Source organism: Cydia fagiglandana, chromosome 22 (genome assembly GCF_963556715.1).
Source record: "Cydia fagiglandana chromosome 22, ilCydFagi1.1, whole genome shotgun sequence".
Taxonomy (NCBI): Eukaryota; Metazoa; Arthropoda; class Insecta; order Lepidoptera; family Tortricidae; genus Cydia; species Cydia fagiglandana.
In genome coordinates, this window is record NC_085953.1 from 1,260,258 (window position 1) to 1,284,393 (window position 24,136).

Consider the following 24,136-nt stretch of genomic DNA (forward strand, 5'->3'; position numbering starts at 1 on the left):
CACATTTTACGTGCAGTTAGTTTGCAGATCCTTAAAAGTAAACATAACAAGTTAAGATCAAGCTTTTAATGATCAAAAACTTAAACAAACACTTAAACTTCCCGATACCGCAATCCGCCACGTTCAATACACAATTACCTCTGCCCTGTGCATGTGCTGGCGTTTGAAACTGCCCGTGGTTAAGCAGCCGCTGTGTTGCGGCGACAATTGTTCGTCCGTGTGGAACTTGGGGGTTTAAAATCCCCCGAAGACGCAGCGACTGTAAATGGTCCGGTTCCACGTAAAGTCGCCGGGCGGCGTGGGAGTCGTAGTTAGCCCTAGCGTACAGCTGCACCATCGCGACGTACTCTAAATTAGAATATTTGTAATGTCGATCCATTTTACTAGAAATAGCAGTGATGACATTGACAGGATCTGTTATCACATTAGTTTAATAAGCGAAGAGGATGTAATTATTCGATTTACCAAAGTTGACACAACGTAATGGCAATCATCAAACTAATAAAAAGGTTTTATTTCAGCTGTTAATCGTGAAGGAACAGTCTAAGTAAATTTTAATTTCAGTTGTCAAACAGTAAAGCACTCTAGCCTGTTTCACAGTTTAAAAAAGTAACATGTGCTTGTTTATTTGTTTATCTGTTTACAATATCGGGAACTGTCGTCGACTTGCAGTTTTAATGTGTTACTATTGTTTTGCGCTTGTTCGAGTTTAGGTTATCTTTTTGTAATTTTTTTTTTTGGAAAACAGTTTATTTATAAGTTTGTCTATCATAATTCGAAAGTACTACCGATAGCAAATCGCCCTGCCGCGGGAAAACAACCACTAAAATTTCACGGTGTATACTTTGTTGGTACAGCTTAGAATAGCGCAGTCAGTCTGCAAAAAGGCTCAATATTTTAGGCAAAAGTGGGAAAAGTCGGTAACTGAGCACAACAAGTATCTAAGCACACACATTTATTGTATTTGTACACATTTATTGTATTCTCTCTGTGTTATGTACTTGTTTTGTGCAATAAAGTGTTTACTACTACTAAGCATACTAACATGGCAAAATGCAGTCCGTAGAAGCGTGTATCAAAATGATACTTTTAAGGTTTCTTATCTAAACATCATGCAATCCTTGTAAGACCTTGAAGGTTATTGCGAACATTGAAATCAAAGATTGCATACCTATAGATCTGTATGTCTATCGCTTTTGCAATATCTGAACTGAACGATTAAGATATTAAAATGCAGATAGGAGATAAGACGATAAATGAATTCGCGGGAGCCCCCTACTAACCTACTTAACTGGTTTGTAATGACTACAATGTATGTAATAATAACAAAAATTGTCTTAATTATCAGGAAAGGTAGGCCAAAATGGTTACTATGTGGGACACGCGGAACACCATAGAGTGTAGGCCGGGGTTCAGGCGGACCGAAAAGGAGATGGCGGGACAACTTGGACGCATTCTACCCCAAATGGCGGGAAAATGCCGATGACAGGGTCGAGTGGAGAACGCGATTGGAGGCCTTTGCCCAGCAGTTGGACACCAAAGTAAAATTAAAAAAGTAACTTCTCTGTTATAATGACTGCGTGTAAGTCTTAGCAGAAAGAACTAAAATCGTGGGCGTAGGCTTGTGAAACTTTGGCATTGTGCTCATATATCCTGCGCCTAGACTTGACACCCTACAGAACTGCAGGGGGCACAGATAGTCTAGACTTCTAGACGGACGAGATTTGCATAATAGACATGACAAGTATCCAAAAATGGAACGCCATGCTGTGTGTATTGTTTAGCGTCGGACTAAACTTAATCTGCCTGCAAGACATTTGCAATAACAAAGTATCATCATTAATGTCAAATTTCTATGAAAATATGACGTTTATAATGATATATTTCACGTTTAAAATTCTGTTATCAGTAAAGTTATTCCACAGTATACTTAATAAGTTATTTGTATCGAACCAGTAGGCGTGGTTCTGGTTCTGACCTCATATAAATAATCATACAAATAACCTATTTGATTACGATTACACAATCAGTTCGTGTTATGTTGTTGGATTCTGTATATTATTTTGGCTATAAGTACATTATTTTGGCTTTGTCGTAGTTGGATAAGAAATGTCCAGTGACTTCATACAAATTATGACAATTTGAACCCTGAAATTTGTATGCTTGACAAGTATGTTTCCAAGCATATCAAATGTCGGGGTTCAGTTTGTCCCTTCCCATATTCATCAACTTCAATAATACGAAATACTTAATAATTTAATAATAATAATTCATCCTATATACGTCCCACTGCTGGGCACAGGCCTTCTCTCACTCGCAAGAGGGCTTGGGCTATAGTCCCCACGCTGGCCCACTGCGGATTGGGGACTTGACATTCACATACCCTCGCGGATGTATGCAGGTTTTGTCACGATGTTTTCCTTCACCAAAAAGCAAGTGGTAAATATCAAATGATATTTCGTACATAAGTTCCGAAAAACTCATTGGTATGAGCCAGGATTTTAACCCCCGACCTCCGGATTGAAATTCGCCGTCATATCCACTCGGCCACCAACGCTTTCTAAATGAAATACTTAATTCGTTAATAAAATAAGTTCGTTAATCGTCTTATTGTCTACTCTTGTCTCACATAAACATTAATAACCAAAACATCTCATCCCATGGCTACCATAACCAGTTTCCTCTATCCTTTCCTGGTCATTGATCCATTACTGTATAGTGTAATCTTAATCTGTATTCACAGCACGATGGAAAAAAACTTCCTTATGCTCTTCTTGAAGGTGAAGAAGGACATTAGTACGATCCTAAGTATCTAAAACCGGGCAAGTGCGAGTCGGACTCGCGCACGAAGGGTTCCGTACCAAAATGCAAAAAAAAAACAAAAAAAAGCAAAAAGAAAACGGTCACCCATCCAAGTACTGACCCCTCCCGACGTTGCTTAACTTTGGTCAAAAATCACGTTTGTTGTATGGGAGCCCCATTTAAATCTTTATTTTATTCTGTTTTTAGTATTTGTTGTTATAGCGGCAACAGAAATACATCATCTGTGAAAATTTCAACTGTCTAGCTATTACAGTTCGTGAGATACAGCCTGGTGACAGACGGACGGACGGACGGACGGACGGACGGACGGACGGACAGCGAAGTCTTAGTAATAGGGTCCCGTTTTACCCTTTGGGTACGGAACCCTAAAAAGTCGCTACGCTCGTGAATCTATTATACTCGTAGAATCTTTCGCTTGCACGGAACTCAAAATAAGCACTCGAAGATATATGAAACTTTGCTCTCTTGTTTTACAAAATTCAAATAATTGTTCCACTTTTTTTACACACAGTTGAATACACCACAGGTCGTTGATATAGGTATTTAACTGCAATATTATCTTGCATGACGAAACGCGCAAAAATATATGACACGCTCATAAGGCTGTACCTACAAAATAAGATTATGTCAGATATTATTGCACGCTTCCCATCCAATTTGGTACGACGTTTATACCTAGAGTTATTTTTATATACCGGTAATAGGTATATATGTCAATAATCGGTATAGGTATAGGAATATATATCGAGTGATAACAATATTCATGTCAGGTTTTACAAAGTCAAAAGGTCAATTCGAGAATAGCGTCAGACTGCAGTATAATTGCTAAATAAGGGGTCCAAATAGTACGTGCCGCCCCCGCGTTCGTTTGGGTAGGGGGCTGTCCATAAATTACTTCATCGATTTTGGACCCCCCCCCCCCTAATTTGAAATGACGTAATTTATGAATAGCCCTTAGGGCGATGTACAGTCATATATCTCTTATCGCTCTACAAATAAGACCCTGTCAGATCTTTCTGCGGCCTTCGTCGTGTAACATATTATTTAAGGTGACTGTACATCTCTACACACACCGAGCAGCTTCGCGCGAAAATAATCTCGCGAGGCATCTCTTTCTTTTTAGGGTTCCGTACCCAAAGGGTAAAACGGGACCCTATTACTAAGACTCCGCTGTCCGTCCGTCCGTCCATCCGTCCGTCCGTCTGTCGCCAGGCTGTATCTCACGAACCGTGATAGCTAAACAGTTGAAATTTTCACAGATGATGTATTACTGTTGCCGCTATAACAACAAATAGTAAAAAGTACGGAACCCTCGGTGAGCGAGTCCGACTCGCACTTGTCCGGTTTTTTTAGTGCTTGCTGCTTGTTATCTTTACGAAAAAAAGAAAATTGTTAACTTGTTATTACAAAGTTTTTTTTTTGCAATAGGTATTTCTATATAAACCTTGTTTTTATTAACTTACTTGTCCCCAGGTCGGCTCAGGGCGCTGCAGCTCTCCAGGCACCGGGCCCCTCTCCCCGGCCGAGGGCCCGCGCTGGCCCCCGCACCCCCCGCACCCGCTGCACCACGCCCTGCTCTCGTCCAGCGTCAAGCGCGGCAAGGAGCTGTGAGTATCGTGTGTCCAGACCCCCGCACCCGCTGCTCTACGCCCTACCATCGTCGAGCGTCAAGCGTGGCAAGAAACGGCAAAAATGAGCACATTTCGTTATCTGCCTCGCTATCAACCTTGGTATAGCTTGGCAAAAAAGAGTAGAAATTAAAAAGTGGCAATACTGTAGTGTCGTCACTTTCAAACCAATTTATATAAGAAAACGGGACGACACTACAGTGTTGCCACTTTTGAATTTTTACTTTTCTTTGCCAAGCTGTATTCGAGCCAGAGAGGCAAATTGACGAACGAATGAACGAAGTGGTACGCGGGCTCCTTCAGACCACAAATAGAGGAGCTCTCCAGGCCGATCGGTGAGTAGGTCTCCAGACGCTAAGCTGCCAATTGAGTTAAAACTACTAATACAGAGGGCGCTTTCTGAAAATTCTTCTCTTTCTAACTTTAAGTGGTGACCTCTCATACGGGTGTTGTTGCGCTTGAACATCTCATGGAAATCCCTGAGGTCATACCCATACGGTATTTTATGTCTCTGTTAAGTCTCCACATTATCTACGGTGCTTAAAAGTAGTGACCTTCAGTTCCTTTAGTCTCTCTTCATATGGTTATTTAGTTAGACCATAATATTGGTTGTGTCTATTACTACCATTTAATCTATATAACGCATAGAGGATCTTCATAACCTAGATTTAATCCAGTCATTAGGAATTGTATAAAGACATTAAAGACCTATTACCTATTTAATCTAATGATGTGTGCTCTTTCATGTTTTATGTTTCTTTTTGTACAATAAAGTATTTTACTACTACTACTACTTAATATAGATATCTATCTCTATACTCATGTTAGTAGCATTAGATCTTCCCTAGACTTAGTTTTATTAGCTAATACTTTTTCTCTGTATCCTATATTATAAACAGCTATTTACCAATATTATATCTATTTACCTTAATCCTAAACATTTTCTATTATATTTTGACGAACATCAAAAGATGACTGATGTCATTGCCAAAGACAGGTAAAGGTAGAGTAGTATCATGTCATTACATATACATAAGGAAAGCTGAAAGTATATAATACCAAGATCTATTTAAAAGGTCATTCCATAATCCATTCTGTTTGTTTGTAGAATGTTGGTATTTACATTCACATACATACACATCAATAGTTTGCACGTTTTTTTCATATACTTTCATTTCTAGTAGCTTAGTGTTTCAGAAAATAAGTTTTTGGCAAAAAATTCATTTTTGGTACAAGCTTTTATCGCTGACTGTACTTTCCACAGGCAACTAATGCTCAATTGCTCATCGAGACGATTCTAAAAACCCCAAACACAATTAGGTTTCGTTGTTTTATCACATAGTTCCTATGGCCACCTCCGGTCTCCATAATCAGAGCAGCTCGATGACACCATAATATTGCATTGTCACCCGACTTACGTATGTATGCAAAATTTCAGCTCAATCGGAAACCGGGAAGTGGATCAAATTTAACTTGCAAGATTTGATTACACACAGACAACGGTCATGTGAAACTAAATAAAAGCTTGTAAAATACACTTATATACTTCCGATTACATCTTACTTTTAACTTTTTCTCTGTTGTTATATTATAATATTCTCAAATTATAATATTTACCATATATATGAAATCCCTATCCAGTAAAAGTAGGCCTCTGTTAAAATCAGACCTTAAGTAACTGTTTTATATCTTATACTCTTTACCCCATAACGTAGAGCCCAATTCCAGACTTAAATGAGAATACTCAAAGTACATGTTAAATAGCAAAATATTCAAATGTGTCAATGCTTATTTCAAAGTTAGGAGCACTTATTCATATTTGTTTCAAGCGTCAAGTAGAATTTTTTTTTCATTTATCAAGTTAAAAATATTATTGAGATATAACATTCACACGGTTTTATTACTCATTAATAAAAAACAAAGTTTATTTTCAAGCACATTCACTTAATACGACATACCAAAGGCAATTCATAGCTCATTCATAATCATATAGTTGAGTCATAATCATAACCATAATGTTTTTAACTGTGTAAAGCTGTGTAAATATATTTATAACGCTATTGTTCTACATTCACATGTCTATCCATGCTAGGAATAAGGATATGTAAGTATTCTAGATATTCGCTATAGTCATTTCATCTAGACCATTTAATATAGTAATAATAAAAAAATCATAACAATCATAATACATAGTCAAAGGGGTAGATAATACATAGGTAGGGTGGAAAAGGGGTTTCATTCGATGTGTGGAAGTGGAAGGGCGGCACAGTCGTCGAACCCAAGCCACCTGGCGGTGGACTTAAACCGGTGGCGTGTGCCTCGGATGCACATGCTGGTAACGCGTATAACGGCGATACTGATCCTGCATCTCAGTCAGCCCAGTATGGTGCTTAGTGAGCTGTTCCACCGTTGAGAAATAGTTTCTGCCATATTTATCATTTCTTTTTGATTCTTTACTATTCATCGTACTTTCGATAGAACAAGGCATTATTTACTATGCAAGGATATTTTATCGTTGAATTTAAAACCATAACGGATCACTTTCCCTTAAAAATTCTGTACCAAAGGACTTGTCTTGATGTGAGTGAATTTACCTATATATATCCTGGGCAAGGGCAGCATCCGCTCAGTGTACTGCATTTCATTAAATTAAGTATCTAAAGGACCTGTACGTGTTGGCTTTGACTCAATCTTTTCAAATGGTCCGTATACCAGTGTCCCTTATATGGGAAAGATGAGCCCTATATTGTAGCTAAAGGTAGGGTAAGGTAGGGTAAGGCCTTCCTTTAGAGTCAAAAAAATCTAACTTTTAGGCAGTTTGATTAACTTCTTTTGGTATTAATGTAGAGAATAAATAGTCTACTATATACGTATTCCAAAAAATCTGATTTTAGAGATGTACGTTTTTAAATATAACAACTTGAAAGAAAACGTTCAAAATTTCTCTATTCACCCCGCGATTTCTGTTGACCCCGTTTTACGGTACCTATGGTAAAAGCTAGTAAAAGACAAAATATCGGTTTTGCTATAATATTAAATGAATCGAGTTACTGTTACAAGTCGATTTTATTTTAAGTACGATATAATGATGAACAAACGTTACAGTGGTATGCATTCTTTGGACATTATCTGATTTTGTGCGAATGATCAGAAATATGATGTGATATAATGATATTCGTCATTGATGATAAAATATTGCAATAACAGGCCACTCCTCGTTTTTCCCTTATCAGAGAAATATTCAGCAAAGAAAGAAGATAGGGTACGTGAGCCACTTAAGGGCGCACCAGAGAGTGGATCAGCTACACTCTAATAACACGAGTTAAAAATTGCCTACTCCAGAGCACACAGTCGCTGTGGCTGAAATCGGTCAGGAGAGCATCATCATCATCATCATCATCATTCAGCAAAAAAGTTGTTTTTACAAAACCGACCGATCTACGCAGGGGTTATCAAACAGATTGCTTGTTTAATAGTATAAAATTTTCATTTTCGAGTTTAATTAATTAATTTGGGGTATCAACTGTATTTCATAAGAGGGTGGTCAATATCTACCACACTACCACAAATATTGAATTAGAAATTAACCTTATTAACCACCGATGACGTGGTACCTTTAGTCTTAAAATGTCACAATTTCTTTTAGGCAAAAGTCCCACTATTTTATGCAGTCTTTTATATTATGTATCTGATATGATATGACATAAGTTTTTATCATAGCATCACCTCAAGGGGGGTGGAATTTACAAAGAAAATAGGAAATGGCAGTAGGTACTAATTCTAAGTGGACGAAGTCACGGGCACTAACTAGTCGTTTATAAAATGCTAGTTTCCCTGGGGTTAACTCGCTGACATTTAAACTCGGAACTTTATATATTATATAAAGTTAGCGAGAAAGCAGCTTTAATCAAGTTTGAGACTGACTGCTCGTTCAATATCAAGTTAGATACCTGAAATAGATAAAAGCTCGTGGGACGTCGAGATGCAGACGAGATTCATGTATGTATAAGTTAAAATCTTGTCTGCCTTATGTTTGATATGGTTGTTTCAGCAGTAGTGAAATAAAATCAAATTTATTACGGAGATACACCAATGTTTTTTCTTTATCTATTCTAAAATCTAACAATGATGGAAGCTGCGTTCCCGAGATCAAGCGCCGAATCGCAATGGCTAAAGACGCCATGACGCGCCTTCAGGTTATCTGGAAAAACCGTAGTATAAGCTTTCATACGAAAACCCGCCTGGTCAGAGCCTTGGTCTTTCCCATCTTCATGTACGGAGACATGGACAATACTGGCAAGAGAGAGACAAAGAATCGACGCATTCGAAATGTGGTGCTGGAGGCGAATGCTTAGGATACCGTGGACGGCCAAGCGCACAAATGCGTCTATTCTTTCCCAACTGGGCATCAAAACACGTTTGTCCACCATCTGCCGACATCGGTTGCTGGCATACTTTGGCCATGTAATGCGAAGAGGTGCTGAGAGTCTCGAGAAACTGGTCGTGATTGGTGGAGTGGAAGGCAAGAGAGGTCGCGGTCGCTCGCCAACCAGGTGGACAGACCAAGTTAGGGAAGCCACTTCCTCGAGCAAGTTCCATCAAGCAGTGAGGGCAACAATGGATCGAGACCGATGGAGACAGCTGATCAAGGATGTGAAACCTAGTGATCACGATCCTCAGGAATGAGGGAACGACTGAAGAGAGAGAGATTCTAAAATTAATAAAAACGAATGAAAATAAGATTAATTCATTGTGCTGTATGTGTCAGCATTGCGCCTACAAGATTACTTTAGTGGTGAACTGAAGTGTTCTAATGGTTCTGGTGAGTGCATAGTTTATAAATGGCGACCTATCACCGGCGACACAATTACCTACCATTTGTAACTACCGCTTGTTGCAATGACAAGATCTACCAATGGCATGAATCTAGTATTAGGTAAACTGGATTGGGCATGACTGGTGGGGGTAACTGACAGAACGGGATAGTCTTACGTATCTTTCAGTAGGAGTAGCAGAGAAAGCGCTATTATTGTTTGTACTTGTCACAGTCACACATATTTTTTGTTCCCCACCGTTTTTTTAGTATGGATTATGGTGGGCAACAAATAAATTCGACCAATCATAGTGACGCATTGCTTATGTTTTGTCCCTCACGGAGGCACGCGTATACCACTAATATAGGATCCTACCTTCTGTGAACCAATGGTCATTTTGACTCCTTCATAATTTAGTAACGTTTTGTTTTCGTTCACAGCGATGGTCGCAGGTGGTCGGTGGCGTCGCTTCCGTCCTCGGGCTACGGGACCACTCCGGGCAGCTCCAGTCTATCTGTAAGTACTACAAACCGCACGCACACGCCACGCACGGTGTGACGCCTCTTATAAATAGCCATACATTACAACGCACAAATGCGATCGGTGCTGTTATGCGTCTCGGCTAGATTATCTATCCAGTCTTAGAAAATTATAAATGTTAGTATAACCGAGCTACCGGGAAATTAAAAATTATTCGGTCACACATATGAAAGTCGTAGATAACTCACATAACATCAGAACACAGACATTATTTTATTTGGGCAGTTTTTAACGAATGACGTCTTAGAGCAGTGGTTCCTAACCTTTTCAGTCCGGTCACCCCTATGACTAACTAGGGAACCTGATTATACCCCTCCTCCCAATGGTAATAAAAAATAAAACGTGTACGTTGTATTTTTATATTAAGTTAGCTTATTACCCCCGTAAAATACCAGTTTTACCCCCACGGGGGTAATTACCCCAAGGTTAAGAACCACTGTCTTAGAGCATTTAATAACTGGAGTCGCCTTTAAGAGCCCCTTTGCAGGAAACCTTCCATAACTGTGCAAACTTTTGTATGGACTGACGTTTGCGACTATTTGTATAAATCATGTACCATACCCATACATTTGACGTGCCCCTCCCCCAAAAAATCGGCAGACTGTTTTGTACAGAAAATGACAGCCAAGGCGTCTCCAGTTACTAAATAGATGTAAATAATCCAAAGCACTTCATATTACTTTATCAATACTTATGCTACTACAGCGTTTACCAAGGCATTATGCTTACTGTGGCTACATTTTATACGTTCAATGATTATCTTTCTTCGTTTTTAAACCGTCTTGAAGATAGTAACATATTAATAAGTATAAAAAATGTTCTAACCTAACCGAGCATTCTTTCATCTTGAAAGCGATACCAGACACAGACACCCTTCAGCCACCATCACTTAAAAGTTTCAGTTTAGGTGGTCTGCAAAAAGAATTCTATTAATAGTTGGATAGTTAAAAACTTCTTTCAAACAAGTATAATATAAAAGCTGGTAAACTTTAATATATTAAGGGCCAGTTGCACGGGAACTATTCTTAAGAGCCAACAGGAGTGGTCATTTCTGCATACAAAGGTACTCGACTATTTCCGTGGGTTTTGATGCTAGAGCAATGATTTTTTCAACACAGATTAATATTGTCAATATCTGTGTCGGACCGTTTTGCTTTTTTTTTTATATATTTTTGTTTTTTAAGGCGCTAAAGGCCTTCCAAAATGGCCACATTGACTATGCCGCAATGAGAGGCGTAGTATTCGAAACTGATATCAATTAGTCAAAAAAGCAAAAAGGTCCGACACGGATAATTTCATAATCATTTACCTTTCCAAATTTGGTTAAGTTTTGGAGGAGGAAACAGTCGAGTACGAAACCTCGATTTTTGAGATTTTTACGCAGGATTTTTCGCCTTGTCCTTATCGCACTAGTTTTATTTTATTTATTTGGAAAGCAAACAGAAATAAGTGAGCAGGAGATAAGTTTACAGAGACACACTAAGGACATTCACTTATTTCCTTAACAGCTCTCACTAAAACATGTATAACAGAAATATACTACACTTAACTACTAAATACAATTATTAGTTTACTAACACTACAGGAGCCTTAGGAGCCGCTTCCATTAGCGAGACGGGTATGTTTACCTAAAATATTTAAAACTCACTGTTTCGTCTTAACATACTGATCAACATCACTCAACAGAGAACTATGAAAATTCCCATACAATTAAATTTTGCGAACACTAACAACGGAGACGGTTTGGTGCAAGCGACCCCAAATGTTCTAGGGTAAAAAGTCACACTTTACATTTCTCAGTTCTAGGTAAATGTAAGGTGCACTGAAATTATGAGATTATGACACACATTATCTCACACTGACTCAGTGCACATGTGTGTTAGCATGTCTTTAGGACACTAATCATGTGTGAGACTGAATCACTTCCTGAGAATCATACTTATGAGACTTAAACAAATGAAAAGTCACTCAAACGAAAAACAATCTTAAGTTTATCAAATTAAGGTTCAAAATTGATTTGGCAAGTTGTATTTTTTTATATTACTTCGCGGAAATTACGGTAACCTTTACTTTTTGTTCCATCTCCCTTATTTGGCGTGTAACTTAGAACTGTGTCGCTTTCGTCCGATTGAATCATAAGTATGAAATCGCGATCGTTTCTTAAAACGACAAGGTGCTATTGTGAGGCGTGACTGTATTGTTAGTAATGGCTTTTTTATCTGCATTTAATGAAGTTACGATGAAAATTAAGTATTTCATGTTCTGATTAATGATACTTGGAAACGTTTCGATATAATTGAGTACCAAATTTGATAATAGCACATTGTATTTTTTTTGTGAATTTGGTATACCTACCTATGATATGTAATTAATGTTATATTTCTAAGGTTTTCCAAAATTCATACTAATATTATAAAAGCGAAAGTGTGTCTGTCTGTCTGTTACCTCTTCACGCTGAACCGAGAAATTTGGTATAAAGATAGTTTGAGTCCCGGGAAAGGCCATAGGATAGTTTTTATGTCGGAAATCATTCCTGAAGAGAGTGCAAAGGGGAGTGGAATTGAAAGATTTAATGAATTGCCTAATAATTGAAGTAAACAATGCGCGAATTGAATGATTGCTATTAGCGTTATCCAGGCGCTATATCTACTTTTGCTGCTGTCACTGATTCCACGCAGATGATGTTGCGGGCAAAAGCTAGTAAGTAAAGCTAGTGTTTAAACATTATTGCACAAAAGAAAACTTATCATACAAAAGGCGGACTTAATGCCAAAAGCAACTAGTCAACCGTAATGATAACATTCCATTTCTGACTGCAGCTGCACTACTAGTACTGAACGCGTCGCTGTCATTGTCAATTTCCATAGTAAAATGAACAGTAATGCAGCTGTCGTTGGAAATGGACTGTCACCTTAAGGCAAAATTTTTAATTGAAAATTAAATTAAATTTAAATTATTTATTTGAAAAAAGAAAATATACATGTGACATATAGCATGGGACAGCCGTCAGCCGAGCCTTGGTAAATAATCATTCGGCCATGGGAGCGGTTTTAGGTCACCCACCGCAGGCGGGGCGGCGGCGGCGCACCCTAATTTATGCTTTATTAGTTGTGTGATATTTGTTATGCTGGCGAATTTGCTTAATCATAGACGAAAAGTCGCAAAAAAAGTTTTTGGCAAAAAAATCATTTTTAGGGTTCCGTACCCAAAGGGTAAAACGGGACCCTATTACTAAGACTTCGCTGTCCGTCCGTCTGTCTGTCTGTCTGTCACCAGGCTGTATCTCACGAACCGTGATAGCTAGACAGTTGAAATTTTCACAGATGATGTATTTCTGTTGCCGCTATAACAACAAATACTAAAAACAGAATAAAATAAAGATTTAAATGGGGCTCCCATACAACAAACGTGACGTTTTTGCTTTTTTTTGTTTTTTTTTTTGCATTATGGTACGGAACCCTTCGTGCGCGAGTCCGACTCGCACTTGCCCGGTTTTTTGTTACAAGCTTTTATCGACTACAATCAATCAATCGAGACAGTTCTAACAAACCCAAACACAATTAGGTTGCGTTTGTTAAGCTTGTTTGATCACAAAGAATGGGTGGGATGCTGGAGTGTCAAAATGTGAAGCATCTCAGTTTAATATTGCATTTTTTTTTTCGCGAAAATGAGCCGCTATTTAAAAAAAAACCGGGCAAGTGCGAGTCGGACTCGCGCACGAAGGGTTCCGTACCATAAAGCAAAAAAAAAAACGGAAAAAAATGCAAAAAGAAAACGGTCACCCATCCAAGTACTGACCACTCCCGACGTTGCTTATCTTTGGTCAAAAATCACGTTTGTTGTATGGGAGCCCCATTTAAATCTTTATTTTATTCTGTTTTTAGTATTTGTTGTTATAGCGGCAACAGAAATACATCATCTGTGAAAATTTCAACTGTCTAGCTATCACGGTTCGTGAGATACAGCCTGGTGACAGACGGACGGACAGCGAAGTCTTAGTAATAGGGTCCCGTTTTACCCTTTGGGTACGGAACCCTAAAAACCATCTAGAACTGTAGAACTATTGGGGATGCTACTAGATCTCCCAAAAAAATTGAGATGCTAGCACTTGATATGCTAGGTTCACAGACACTTCTGTATCAGATCTGCTCGATGGAACCATAATATTACATTGCCACCCAGCTTACATAATTAGGTACCTATGTGAAGTTTCAACTCTATCGAATAATGAGGAGTGAGTCTAGTTTTACTTGCAAGATTTCACCTGAACATAGTATATAGTATTTAGATACATTGCAAGTTAATTAAAAGCTTGTAATATTTTTAATTTTATGTTACCTTAATAAGGTCAGCTTGTAGGTGATATGCTAATGATTATATATAATATATATCGCCCAAATTGCTTATATTTTATCAAGATATAAGCAACTTAGCAATCTTAACATGTAGGCGGTTTGGTTGTTGGCCACCCACGTGACAAGGTAGTTGAAGATTAATTGGAAGCCAGTACTTCTTCCTACGGATTTTCTATTCTAAGAATCGACAGTACGATGCCAGTTTTGGTAAGGACGGCCTTATTTTATGTTTTTATTTTAAACCAGAGTTATAGTAGAAATTCATTATACATTATCAAACTGCTCAACGGGACTTAAGTATTTAAGTTTTAAGATTTACCTCCGACCCGATCCGATCCGATCCCCCGACCCGGCCCCGACCCGACCCGACCCGATCCGACCCGGTCCGATTTTGGTTTCTCGGGTTTTAATTCATTATACGTCATATAATCCGTTTAAATTGTTTGAATGCAATTTGAATACAACATTTTAATTGATCTAATCGTACAGTCACCTGCAATGATATGTTACACAACGGAGGCCGCAAAAATATCTGACACGATCTTATTTGTAGACCCATAAGGGCGTGTCACATTCGAAGATATTTGTCACATATTATTGCAGGTGGCTGTACCTACTCTTAGGATAAAAAAATAATCGTATACATTTTTATTTATCAAAAGCAATCATTTAATTCTCTTGTTCTTAACTTTTGAAATCGGAATGCAAACAACCGGGTAATCTCGCATTCCCGCCAAAATGCACTAAATTAAATCAAAAATAACATCGAATACCCGATGCGCTGTTGGCATCACTTACCATACAATTTACATACAAATCTCAACCCTATTGTTCCATTATAAAGTTGGTATTTCAATGCACTTTTGTCATTGCTCACTGTACAACTTGCATTCAAAAATAAACTTTAACGTTTCAGTACAAAGCAGGTATTTAAATGTACTCTTTGACAAAGCTTACTATGCATTTCGGATTAGAAATTGTGCCTTGCTCGTATGATAATAAAGTAGGTATTTGAATGTGTGTGGTGTTATCAATTGTTTTGATAGCGATCCAAGACTGTGGAAGCGGTAGGTGATAATGGTCACTTACTAAATGCACTTGGGAATTTGCTGAGTTGTTACGTCTGCATAACACACTTTAGCATAATTATATTTATTTAATATTTATTATATTTATTTAATATTTATTTACCCCCATTCATAAACGTTTACTAAAGTTGACAAGCCGATAATAATCGTTTGTCCCTTTCCGACGTATTGGTATGATGGAAAGGGACAAACGATTATTATCGGCTTGTCAACTTTAGTAAACGTTTATGAATAAGGGGGTTCATTTTTATTGCACAAAAGAAAAACCTTATAGTACAAAAGGCGGACTTAATGCCATAAGGCATAATATCTAGGAGACCGAGCTTTGGAAACATATAAAAACTATGAAATGCGCGTTTTCCCAGAGATAAGACCTAGCTAGAGCGATTTATCGCCCCCGAAAACCCCCATATAGCAACTTTCATCGAAATCTTTAGAGCCGTTTCCGAGATCCCAGAAAAATATATATAAATAAACAAGAATTGCTCGTTTAAAGTGTAAGCATCACAGTAATGAGTATCCTGTAGGCCTTATACTGGTGAAACCGCGTAGTGTGCATCTGGCTTAATACTTTTTGGTTGTTGTATCTATGGTCTTTTTGGTTGAGATAGAGAACTGTCAGATTTGGCGGCAGGTTTTTGCCCGGAGGTTATGTCCGATTTGATCTTTTATAATCTTATAATTAATCCTGTATATCGATGTAATAAAAGAAATGTTATATTTTAAACTTTCGCGTTTTTAATACATATTAACTCACATTATAGACGGGTCTAACGCGAATTATATTCAATTACCTTTATTTACCGACGTTTCGACACAGGTTTCACTGGTCGTGGTCGCGGCTGACTGATTGTCCCAGCAAAATGTCAAAACAGAGATTTGTGCATCTACCCGACGAAAAGTGTATGGAAAAGTTTGGGGTAGACATCACATTTTCAAACCACCCACCACACATAATGTTAATTATTGTCAATAGTCCGACACGCAACACTCACAATATCCACGCACCCGTCCGAAGATAGGTAATTGAATATAATTCGCGTTAGACCCGTCTATAATGTGAGTTAAAAGAAATGTTACTGGAAGCAGTGGTTTGAGTGCTAAACTCCTCTTACTGAGCATTAAATCTATGTATGATTATAAAAGGTATTAGATAGATAGTTTCTAGGTCATCGCAGTCGATGTAGGCTGTAGCAGGGGTGCGAAACTCCTGAGATCGGTCAAACTCGGCTCCGCTCGGCTCAGCATTGCTCCGAGCAATTATTAGGGTTGGCACCACTTGACTTCCTTCTGCGTGCACGACCACAGATAAGATAATCACTTGAATTTTGACAACCCTAAATAGCCGAAAGGGATAGTGTCATATATTAGAAAGGGATAGCACGATTCGACCCTGAACCGCTGTCAAACTTCGGTTTTGTAGGAAGTTTCCTTTCTGTACGGTAGTACTATTATTTATTCTGTGGCTGTAGACTACCTCCTCAAAATACTTTCTTCAGTCGCTGCAACTATCATCTGCAAAGATGCTGTGGCCAATGATATAATTCAGTTCACGAATCGTTCAATTAACTGCTACTTTTCCTGTGTTAATTTTATGTCAAGAGTATATTATTCAACGGTGTCGTGCTAACAGCGAAAATGTTTTACTAATAGGTCCAAAAATATCTCGACACTCTGTTGTCATAACAATATCGTTAACAAAACATTTTAACCTGAATACTTTTCTCGTGTATTGCAACACTAAGGAGAAAAATAGCACATTTAAAAAAGAAGGAATGTTACAGTATTTTATGTTAATACTAATAGACCAGTAAAAAGCTCCAATCTGAGATAAATGACACGATTTTATAATGATGAGATTGTTCTCATACCATTTTAATAATTTGCTTGGCAAATTATCTTACAGAAGACTATTTTTGTGGCCCTTTTTCCATTATTTTGTAGATTTTATTTATTAATGTGGCATGAACTCGTGCGTTTTTTTTGCCAAGAAAATGGTTACTATACAAGAGGTAAAGAAATGCCGGTTTTTTTTAGAAAATTGTCTTAAGTATATGTATATTGCAATAGACTTCTTAGCTTTTTGGTGATTCGATGATGTCAGTGAATGTACATGTAATTAATTAATCATAAATATATCAAACACGTCCACTTTAATAGGAACAGATATATATTACGAATAGATTGCAATTCCCACTCATGATGTCATCACAATGCACTTCATCAATTATGAATGTCATCATCATCATCATAATCATCATTATCATCATCATCATCATCATCATCATCATTCTAGCCTTCAGTCGCCCACTGCTGAGCATAGGCCTCTTTTCGTGTACGCCACTTATCCCGGTCCTGGGCTAGTCTCATCCAAAAGTGCCCCGCGATTTTCCGAATGTCATCCACCCAACGAGCCAACGGACGCCAGGCGCTTCTTTCATCCGAAAGCGGCCACCAATCCATCAACATTTTGGTCCACCTGCCATCACTCTGCCTAGCAATGTCCCGCCCAACTCCATTTGAGCTTCGTGATGACGTCACCTACGTCTCGCACCTTGATGTGGCGTCGGATTTCGACAATCATTAACGTAGGTCTGAGTATTGTGAGACAATCTACGGATGCGGGTGATTTATGCGATTATTAGTAACTTTTTAACTTCTTTTTCTATAGTTTCGTAGAGTGCCTAAATGGTCCAATGGGACTCCGATGTGGATACCTCTAATCGCATCGAATCGAATGGTACTATCGCGAGTTCGATATAATCGGTGGGTTGAAAAAGATTGGCAACTATGACTAAGCCCCAAAATTTTAAGCTGTCCGTTTTGAGTGACTTATCTTATCAGAAAAATTATCACGGCATTTCTGTTGCATTTGTCATTATCATAATTTTTAGGGTTCCGTACCCAAACGGTAAAAACGGGACCGTATTACTTAAGACCATTCTCTGTCTGTCTCCAGGTTGTGTCTCTTGAACCGTGATAGCTAGACAGTTGACATTTTCACAGATGATGTATTTCTGTTGCCGCTATAACAACAAATACTAAAAACAGAATATAATCGAACGAGCGAGCGAAGCGAAGTCAAGTTCTTACATTCGACTTACGGAACCCTTCGTGCCGGAGTCCTACTCGCACTTGACCGGTTTTTTACTTTTCATCTGGCGATTATCGATATACTATCGTCATCTTGGCACTATTACCTGCATTCAAATAGTACATTTCGATGCTAGTGCGGAAGGTATGTCATTACTTCACGAGTACCGAGATATCTTGCCACGAGCCGCAGGCGAGTGGCAAGACTCGGGACGAGTGAAGAATGACATTTCCGCACGTGTATCGAACGACGTTTTTTAATACAGTTGCGAAAAAATAAGAAAAACATTGTTAATCGTACACTAAACAAAAGTGGTAACAGTGACAGCTCGGTTAGACGTCGTCTGTAAGTATATTATATCTATGGGCGTTTGGCAGCTATTCCGTTCCATTCAGTCAACTTATTAAGAACGGAATTTTCAATATTGAATATTAAAAAATAAACGTGTTATAATGATGAAGAGGTAAGTAATTAAATATGAAATATGTAATATTTTTCGTATTCTTACATTAACGGTAGGTTTTTATGCTGATTACGACGTTTAAAGGAAACTAATATTAACACTCATCAATAAGTAGTCGTGAATTGGAACAAGTATAAATTTAAAAAAATGGGAAAGGTAAAAGCACTAGTTCAAGATAACCAACTTTCCGCGCGCTAAACAGCTACGTAAAGTAGCACTTTTTGAGCAACTGTATTAAAAATTAACTTTACCTTTTTAGCCTATCGTGTCGAAACATAGGTACCGATTTTGGAACGTGGCAGTAAATATAAATTGGCATATTAGTTGGTTAGAGCGATACCACGCGTTTTATGGGGCCATAACCGCTATAACTGCGACGCTTGAAGTAATGATTATTGGGCTGTAAGATTATGAAATTGTATGTACTTAAAGCTTGCCGGCTTTTCTCTTAAGGAGTACAAGCAGGCGTGGCTCACTTCGCGATATCGTCGCTTTGCTACAGGTAGCTAAAAGTACATCCGTTCCACCCCAATTTTGGGGAAAGCCATAAGCCGCGCGTGGCGCTGTCGCCACCTAGCGGCCATATCTGTGCTGATCGTAACAGACGCGTTTTGTTAGAGAGTGAGTCTTCTGTACCTAGTACTATTATTTATTCTGTGGTACAAGTAATAGATAGCCTATTCTTAAAATTACGTATGAAATTTGAATATAATTGAGGGAATCAAGCCAAGAGTGGCTTACTATTGTTGATGTGTAGTATGATAGCTCAGAACTCTAACGACTTGCCTCTCGAATACCGCTAGCCGTGAATTGGAAATATCGATATCTCTATATTGTGATACTAAACCATTGTACCGACGACATATTCTAACGTTTGGATTATAAAAAGATGTATTATTTTTGTAGACTTGAAGGGCGAAAGTCTTAGGAGCACGGACCTGAATCGAGGGGTATTGAAAGTAACCATGTGGTGATATAATTGAAATGTACAATAAAGTAATTAAGCCTTAACTAAACATTTGAACACCTCAAACATTTTAGCAGTCTAAGCCTCTTCCTACCTTCTATTCACATGTATGTATGTCTGTCTGTTCCAGTCACAATGCTCATCTCAAGAACGGCTGCTCGCGGTTGCTGTGTGCGAGCCGCCGCGAGCGCCCTGTCCACACTGCCATCAACACCAAAATTCACTCAAGTAAGGACCTTATTATGACTTCGCATAAGGATCACATTGGCATTGACTGGCATTGACTGACTGGCATTAGGGTGTCCCTTATTTTATGGCTCCTCTACACGATGGGCCAACGCCGGCCACCCCAAGGGACGCATTTATATTGCTATCTCATTCTACCGCATGGCTGCGTCCCTTGGAGTGGCCGGCTTTGGCCCATCGTGTAGAGGAGCCATTACGATTTTCGAAATTACGCATACCCCCTAAATCAGTTTCTTTTATACCAAAACACTCTGTAAGAAAATTTCAGGTCATCCCTGTAACTGTAACCTGTGCCGACTTTCATAAGATAATATTGCCATTTATAAACTTTATTTAACAAAAAAAATTCGATGCTAACACAAAACCAATGAAAAATTATCAAATTGGTGTCTGGTCAAATTTCTCCATAGTAATTTGTATGGTAATTTCAGTAGTAAGTCGGCACGGGTTCTTGTTACTGGAATTTCTTGAAAAACTTTTTCAGGGTGTTTTGGAGTAGTATAGTTATATTTACGGGGGTATGCGTTGTTAATTTTAAAAATATCAAAATAAGGGACACCTTGACTCACATCCCTACTAATCATGGTATAATAATATACTCCGCCTGGTACTCTCTTCCCGTCTTTTCTAGGTCACCTGACTGCCACAAGCCTACGTCATCATGCGATAGCGCTATATGACAATATGCGATAGCGCTATATATAGTGGCCATGTTATTGTGACGTAGGCTTGTGTCACTCTGGGAAGAGAAGACCATGTTTTATTAGACTGTGTTACTAATGTAATATCCATTTCCTCCCACAGCAGTTCACAAGGGAGCGGCATGAACAACTGGGCATCATTGTCCGACAGCGGCGGCGCTTATACGGCTGCGCGTGCGCCTTCCCCACAGAGCCCGAAGAGACGCGTACGGAGTCGCAGTCTCAGGTACTTATAAATCTAAATTTAAAAAAAAACGGCCAATCGGCGCACGAAGGTTCCGTACCATTATGCAAATAACGGCAAAAAAAAACACGTTTGTATAGGATCCCCACAAATATTTATTCTAATCTGTTTTTATAGTATTTTTTGTTATAGCGGCTTCAGAAATACATCATCTGTGAAAATTTCAATTGTCTATCACGGTTCATGAGATACAGCCTGGTGACAGACAGTCAGAGGGGCAGACGGACAGCGGAGTCTTAGTAATAGGGTCCCGTTTTTACCCTTTGGGTACGGAACCCTAAAAAGACCATGAAAGCTGTATATAAAAAACAATGCAATTAACTCGACTCTTCATTGATTTGGTTATAAATACTGGTTTGGACCATGCATGGTTTTAAGACTTTTAAGTTAATATTAAATATTTGTACTTGTTTTTCCAGTTCTCCATCTCGCTCACCCGGCGGCGCGGCGAGTGGAGGGGAGGGCGCAAAAGATGACGCCGTCTCCGCCATGTCGTCTCTGTTCGCAGCTCGCTTCCCCGCCGCACAACGGGCTATGGATGACAAGTAAGTGATGCCTGAGAAGAGTGACAAGGATAGCACCTTGTGTTTGCAGTTCTTCATGCTTCTCTCCCGCCAAAGATGACATGATCTCTGCTGTTTATCGGGAGAAAATGTTAAGAAATATGTTTATATTCTACGTTATTGTGGCTACTATTCCTTAATTTGTTAATCCGACGGAGGGGTAGTGGAAAGTGGAAGATCTTGATCGTAAAATGCTTTTCACTGCTCGCAGTTTACATTGCTACATTAAAATAGATAATAATGAATAATCCTTGTTTCAGATTAAGATCACTAATCGAAGAGTTGACAGAATTGGACAAGAAACCGGACCGGCCGCCGATAGAGAGATTCGTTGCGAGACAGGTAAAAGCATTGACATTACTAAATAATATACTTGTAATAAGTTTTTGGCAAAAATTTCGTTTTTGGTACAAGCTTTTATCGCTGACTGTACTTTTCTTACGACAGACAACTAATACTCATCGAGACAATTCTAAAAACCCCTAACACAATTGCAGGTTGCGTTGTTTCATCACAGAGTTCCTATGGCCACCTCTTGTCTCCATCATCAGATCAGCTCCATGACACCATAATATTGCATTGTCACCCGGCTTACATATGTATGCAAAATTTCAGCTAAATCAGAAACCGTGAAGTGGATCAAATTTAACTTGCAAGATTTGATTACAGACCGACAAACAGACAAACAACGGTCAGGTGAAAGTAAATAAAAGCTTGTAAAATAAGGAGCGATATAGGCTAAATTGGCAAAAATAGACGTATCGATGATGATTTTTTACCTTTTTATACTTATGTTCTTTTAAACTTTGTCCAAACATCCTGTTTCGACCTTTAGTTTTGTTTAATTTTATTCTGTTTTTCTCTTGGTTGCCCTGAAAACCAGTGCCATTTCTAAGGATTTGAGCCATCCATTAGGCATCCACTTTAGTGACATATTAGAATAAGATATATTACATACACATAGCGCAAAATAATCAAAATTTCCGCAAATAATCCGCATTGGGCTAGCGTGGGGACTATAGCCCAAGCCCTCTCGTCTCGAGAGGAGGCCAGTGCCCAGCAGTGGGACGTATATAGGGTGAAATTATTACTATTTAACCAAAATTTCAATATAAATAAAATATTGTGCAGGTATTGGAGATGGCGAGGGACTGTCTACACAAGTCGGAATCGAAGCAGGTCACCAGCAGCTATTTCTACGACATGGCGGACAGTTTAGACAGATTGCTCGCTGAGGTAAGCAGAACAAATATAAGGAACGTGAAATTATGCGACTTGCATGCTGTGCAAGTGACTTGCGTAAGTTAAGGCGCTTGTGCGGGTTGTATATCATGTAAAATAACGCAAACACCTGTGCGAGTCAACTGCGCAAGTCACTTGCGTGATGTGAGTCAACTGCGCAAGTGACTTGCGCACTTTTGCAAGTGTTGTCATTGACAAGCGTGACTGCAAAGACTAGACGGGAGCAAGTAAGTTGTGCATACTGTTTACGCAAGTCACTTGCGCTCGAGCTGAGTGTACTGCTAGTGCACAGCACATTTACTTAACTCCTCGTGCAAGCACCATTAGTACCATTATAGTCTGACAAAAAAGAGTAGAAATTAAAAAGTGGCAATACTTAGTGTCCTCCTGTTTTCTTATATACATAGTAACAATGTCTGTGTAAGAATGTCCTATAATATTTATAGATTGATTTGAAAGGGACGACACTACAGTATTGCCACTTTTTAATTTCCACTCTTTTTTATCAGACTATATGTCATATTTTTTTGTACAAAAAATCCTTAATTTTATATTCTGTTTGGGATCTAACTTCGCGATTCTCTTGTGCCTTGGGTAAAATAGCATTTTTTAATAGTCTCCACAGCTCTGTGCTCATTATGAAGTAATTTGATATATAATTTGATAATGAGCATCAACTTCAAACTATCGTTTTGACTGGCAAGTTTAGATTCCTGCGAGTTGAGATATTAATGCCTCTTTATTTATCACAGACTCGAGAAAAATCAGCCGAAGCGGGCGCCCAAGTAGCGCCTCTAGTCACTCGGCTGATCTTAGCGATGGCTCGCCCCGCCCGCCTGCTGGAGTGTCTCGAGTTCGATCCCGAGCGGTTCTACAGGCTGCTAGAGGCGGCAGAGGGACACGCTAAACATATGCAGGTGTGTAATAGTTACAGTCCTTTCTTTCTTTTTGGCGGCCTCCTAGCCTAGTCGGTAGTGATCCTGCCTACAACGCAGGAGGACCCGGGTTCGAATCCTGGTAAGGGCATTTGTTTGTGTTTGTCACGAATATATTTGTTCCTGAGTTATGGATGTTTTCTATGTATATAGTAACAAGTTTTTTTAATATAAATAATGCATTGCCTGACTCGTATTATTCGGGCCCTCGTCGTACGGTCGGTTTTCTAACTCATACTCGCTAAGCAATATAAATCATTCAAGCACTAAACTAAACATAAACCAAAAGGCCACGAGGTTGCACACCCTACACTCGTGTCGCCCAATATTCCTTAGGATGTACACTCCGTTTCGTTGAACCTTCATTTAAAACCAAGTAGTATTACATTTGTCTAGTAAAATTCTCGAACTAATGAAATTCGACCCAATTAAA

At 38.8% G+C, this 24,136-nt stretch overlaps 1 protein-coding gene across 1 annotated transcript in view; it reads left to right on the plus strand.

Moving 5' to 3' along the window:
- The window catches only part of LOC134675580 (microtubule-associated serine/threonine-protein kinase 3), a 102,211-nt gene that overhangs the window by 35,567 nt on the left and 42,508 nt on the right, over positions 1-24,136 (plus strand). Inside the window, exons 4-11 of the mRNA XM_063533881.1 lie at positions 4,297-4,430; positions 9,706-9,781; positions 19,903-20,000; positions 20,823-20,945; positions 21,383-21,508; positions 21,787-21,868; positions 22,658-22,762; positions 23,521-23,685. Coding sequence (XP_063389951.1) covers positions 4,297-4,430; positions 9,706-9,781; positions 19,903-20,000; positions 20,823-20,945; positions 21,383-21,508; positions 21,787-21,868; positions 22,658-22,762; positions 23,521-23,685 — 909 coding nt within the window. The remainder of the gene's footprint in view (positions 1-4,296; positions 4,431-9,705; positions 9,782-19,902; positions 20,001-20,822; positions 20,946-21,382; positions 21,509-21,786; positions 21,869-22,657; positions 22,763-23,520; positions 23,686-24,136) is intronic.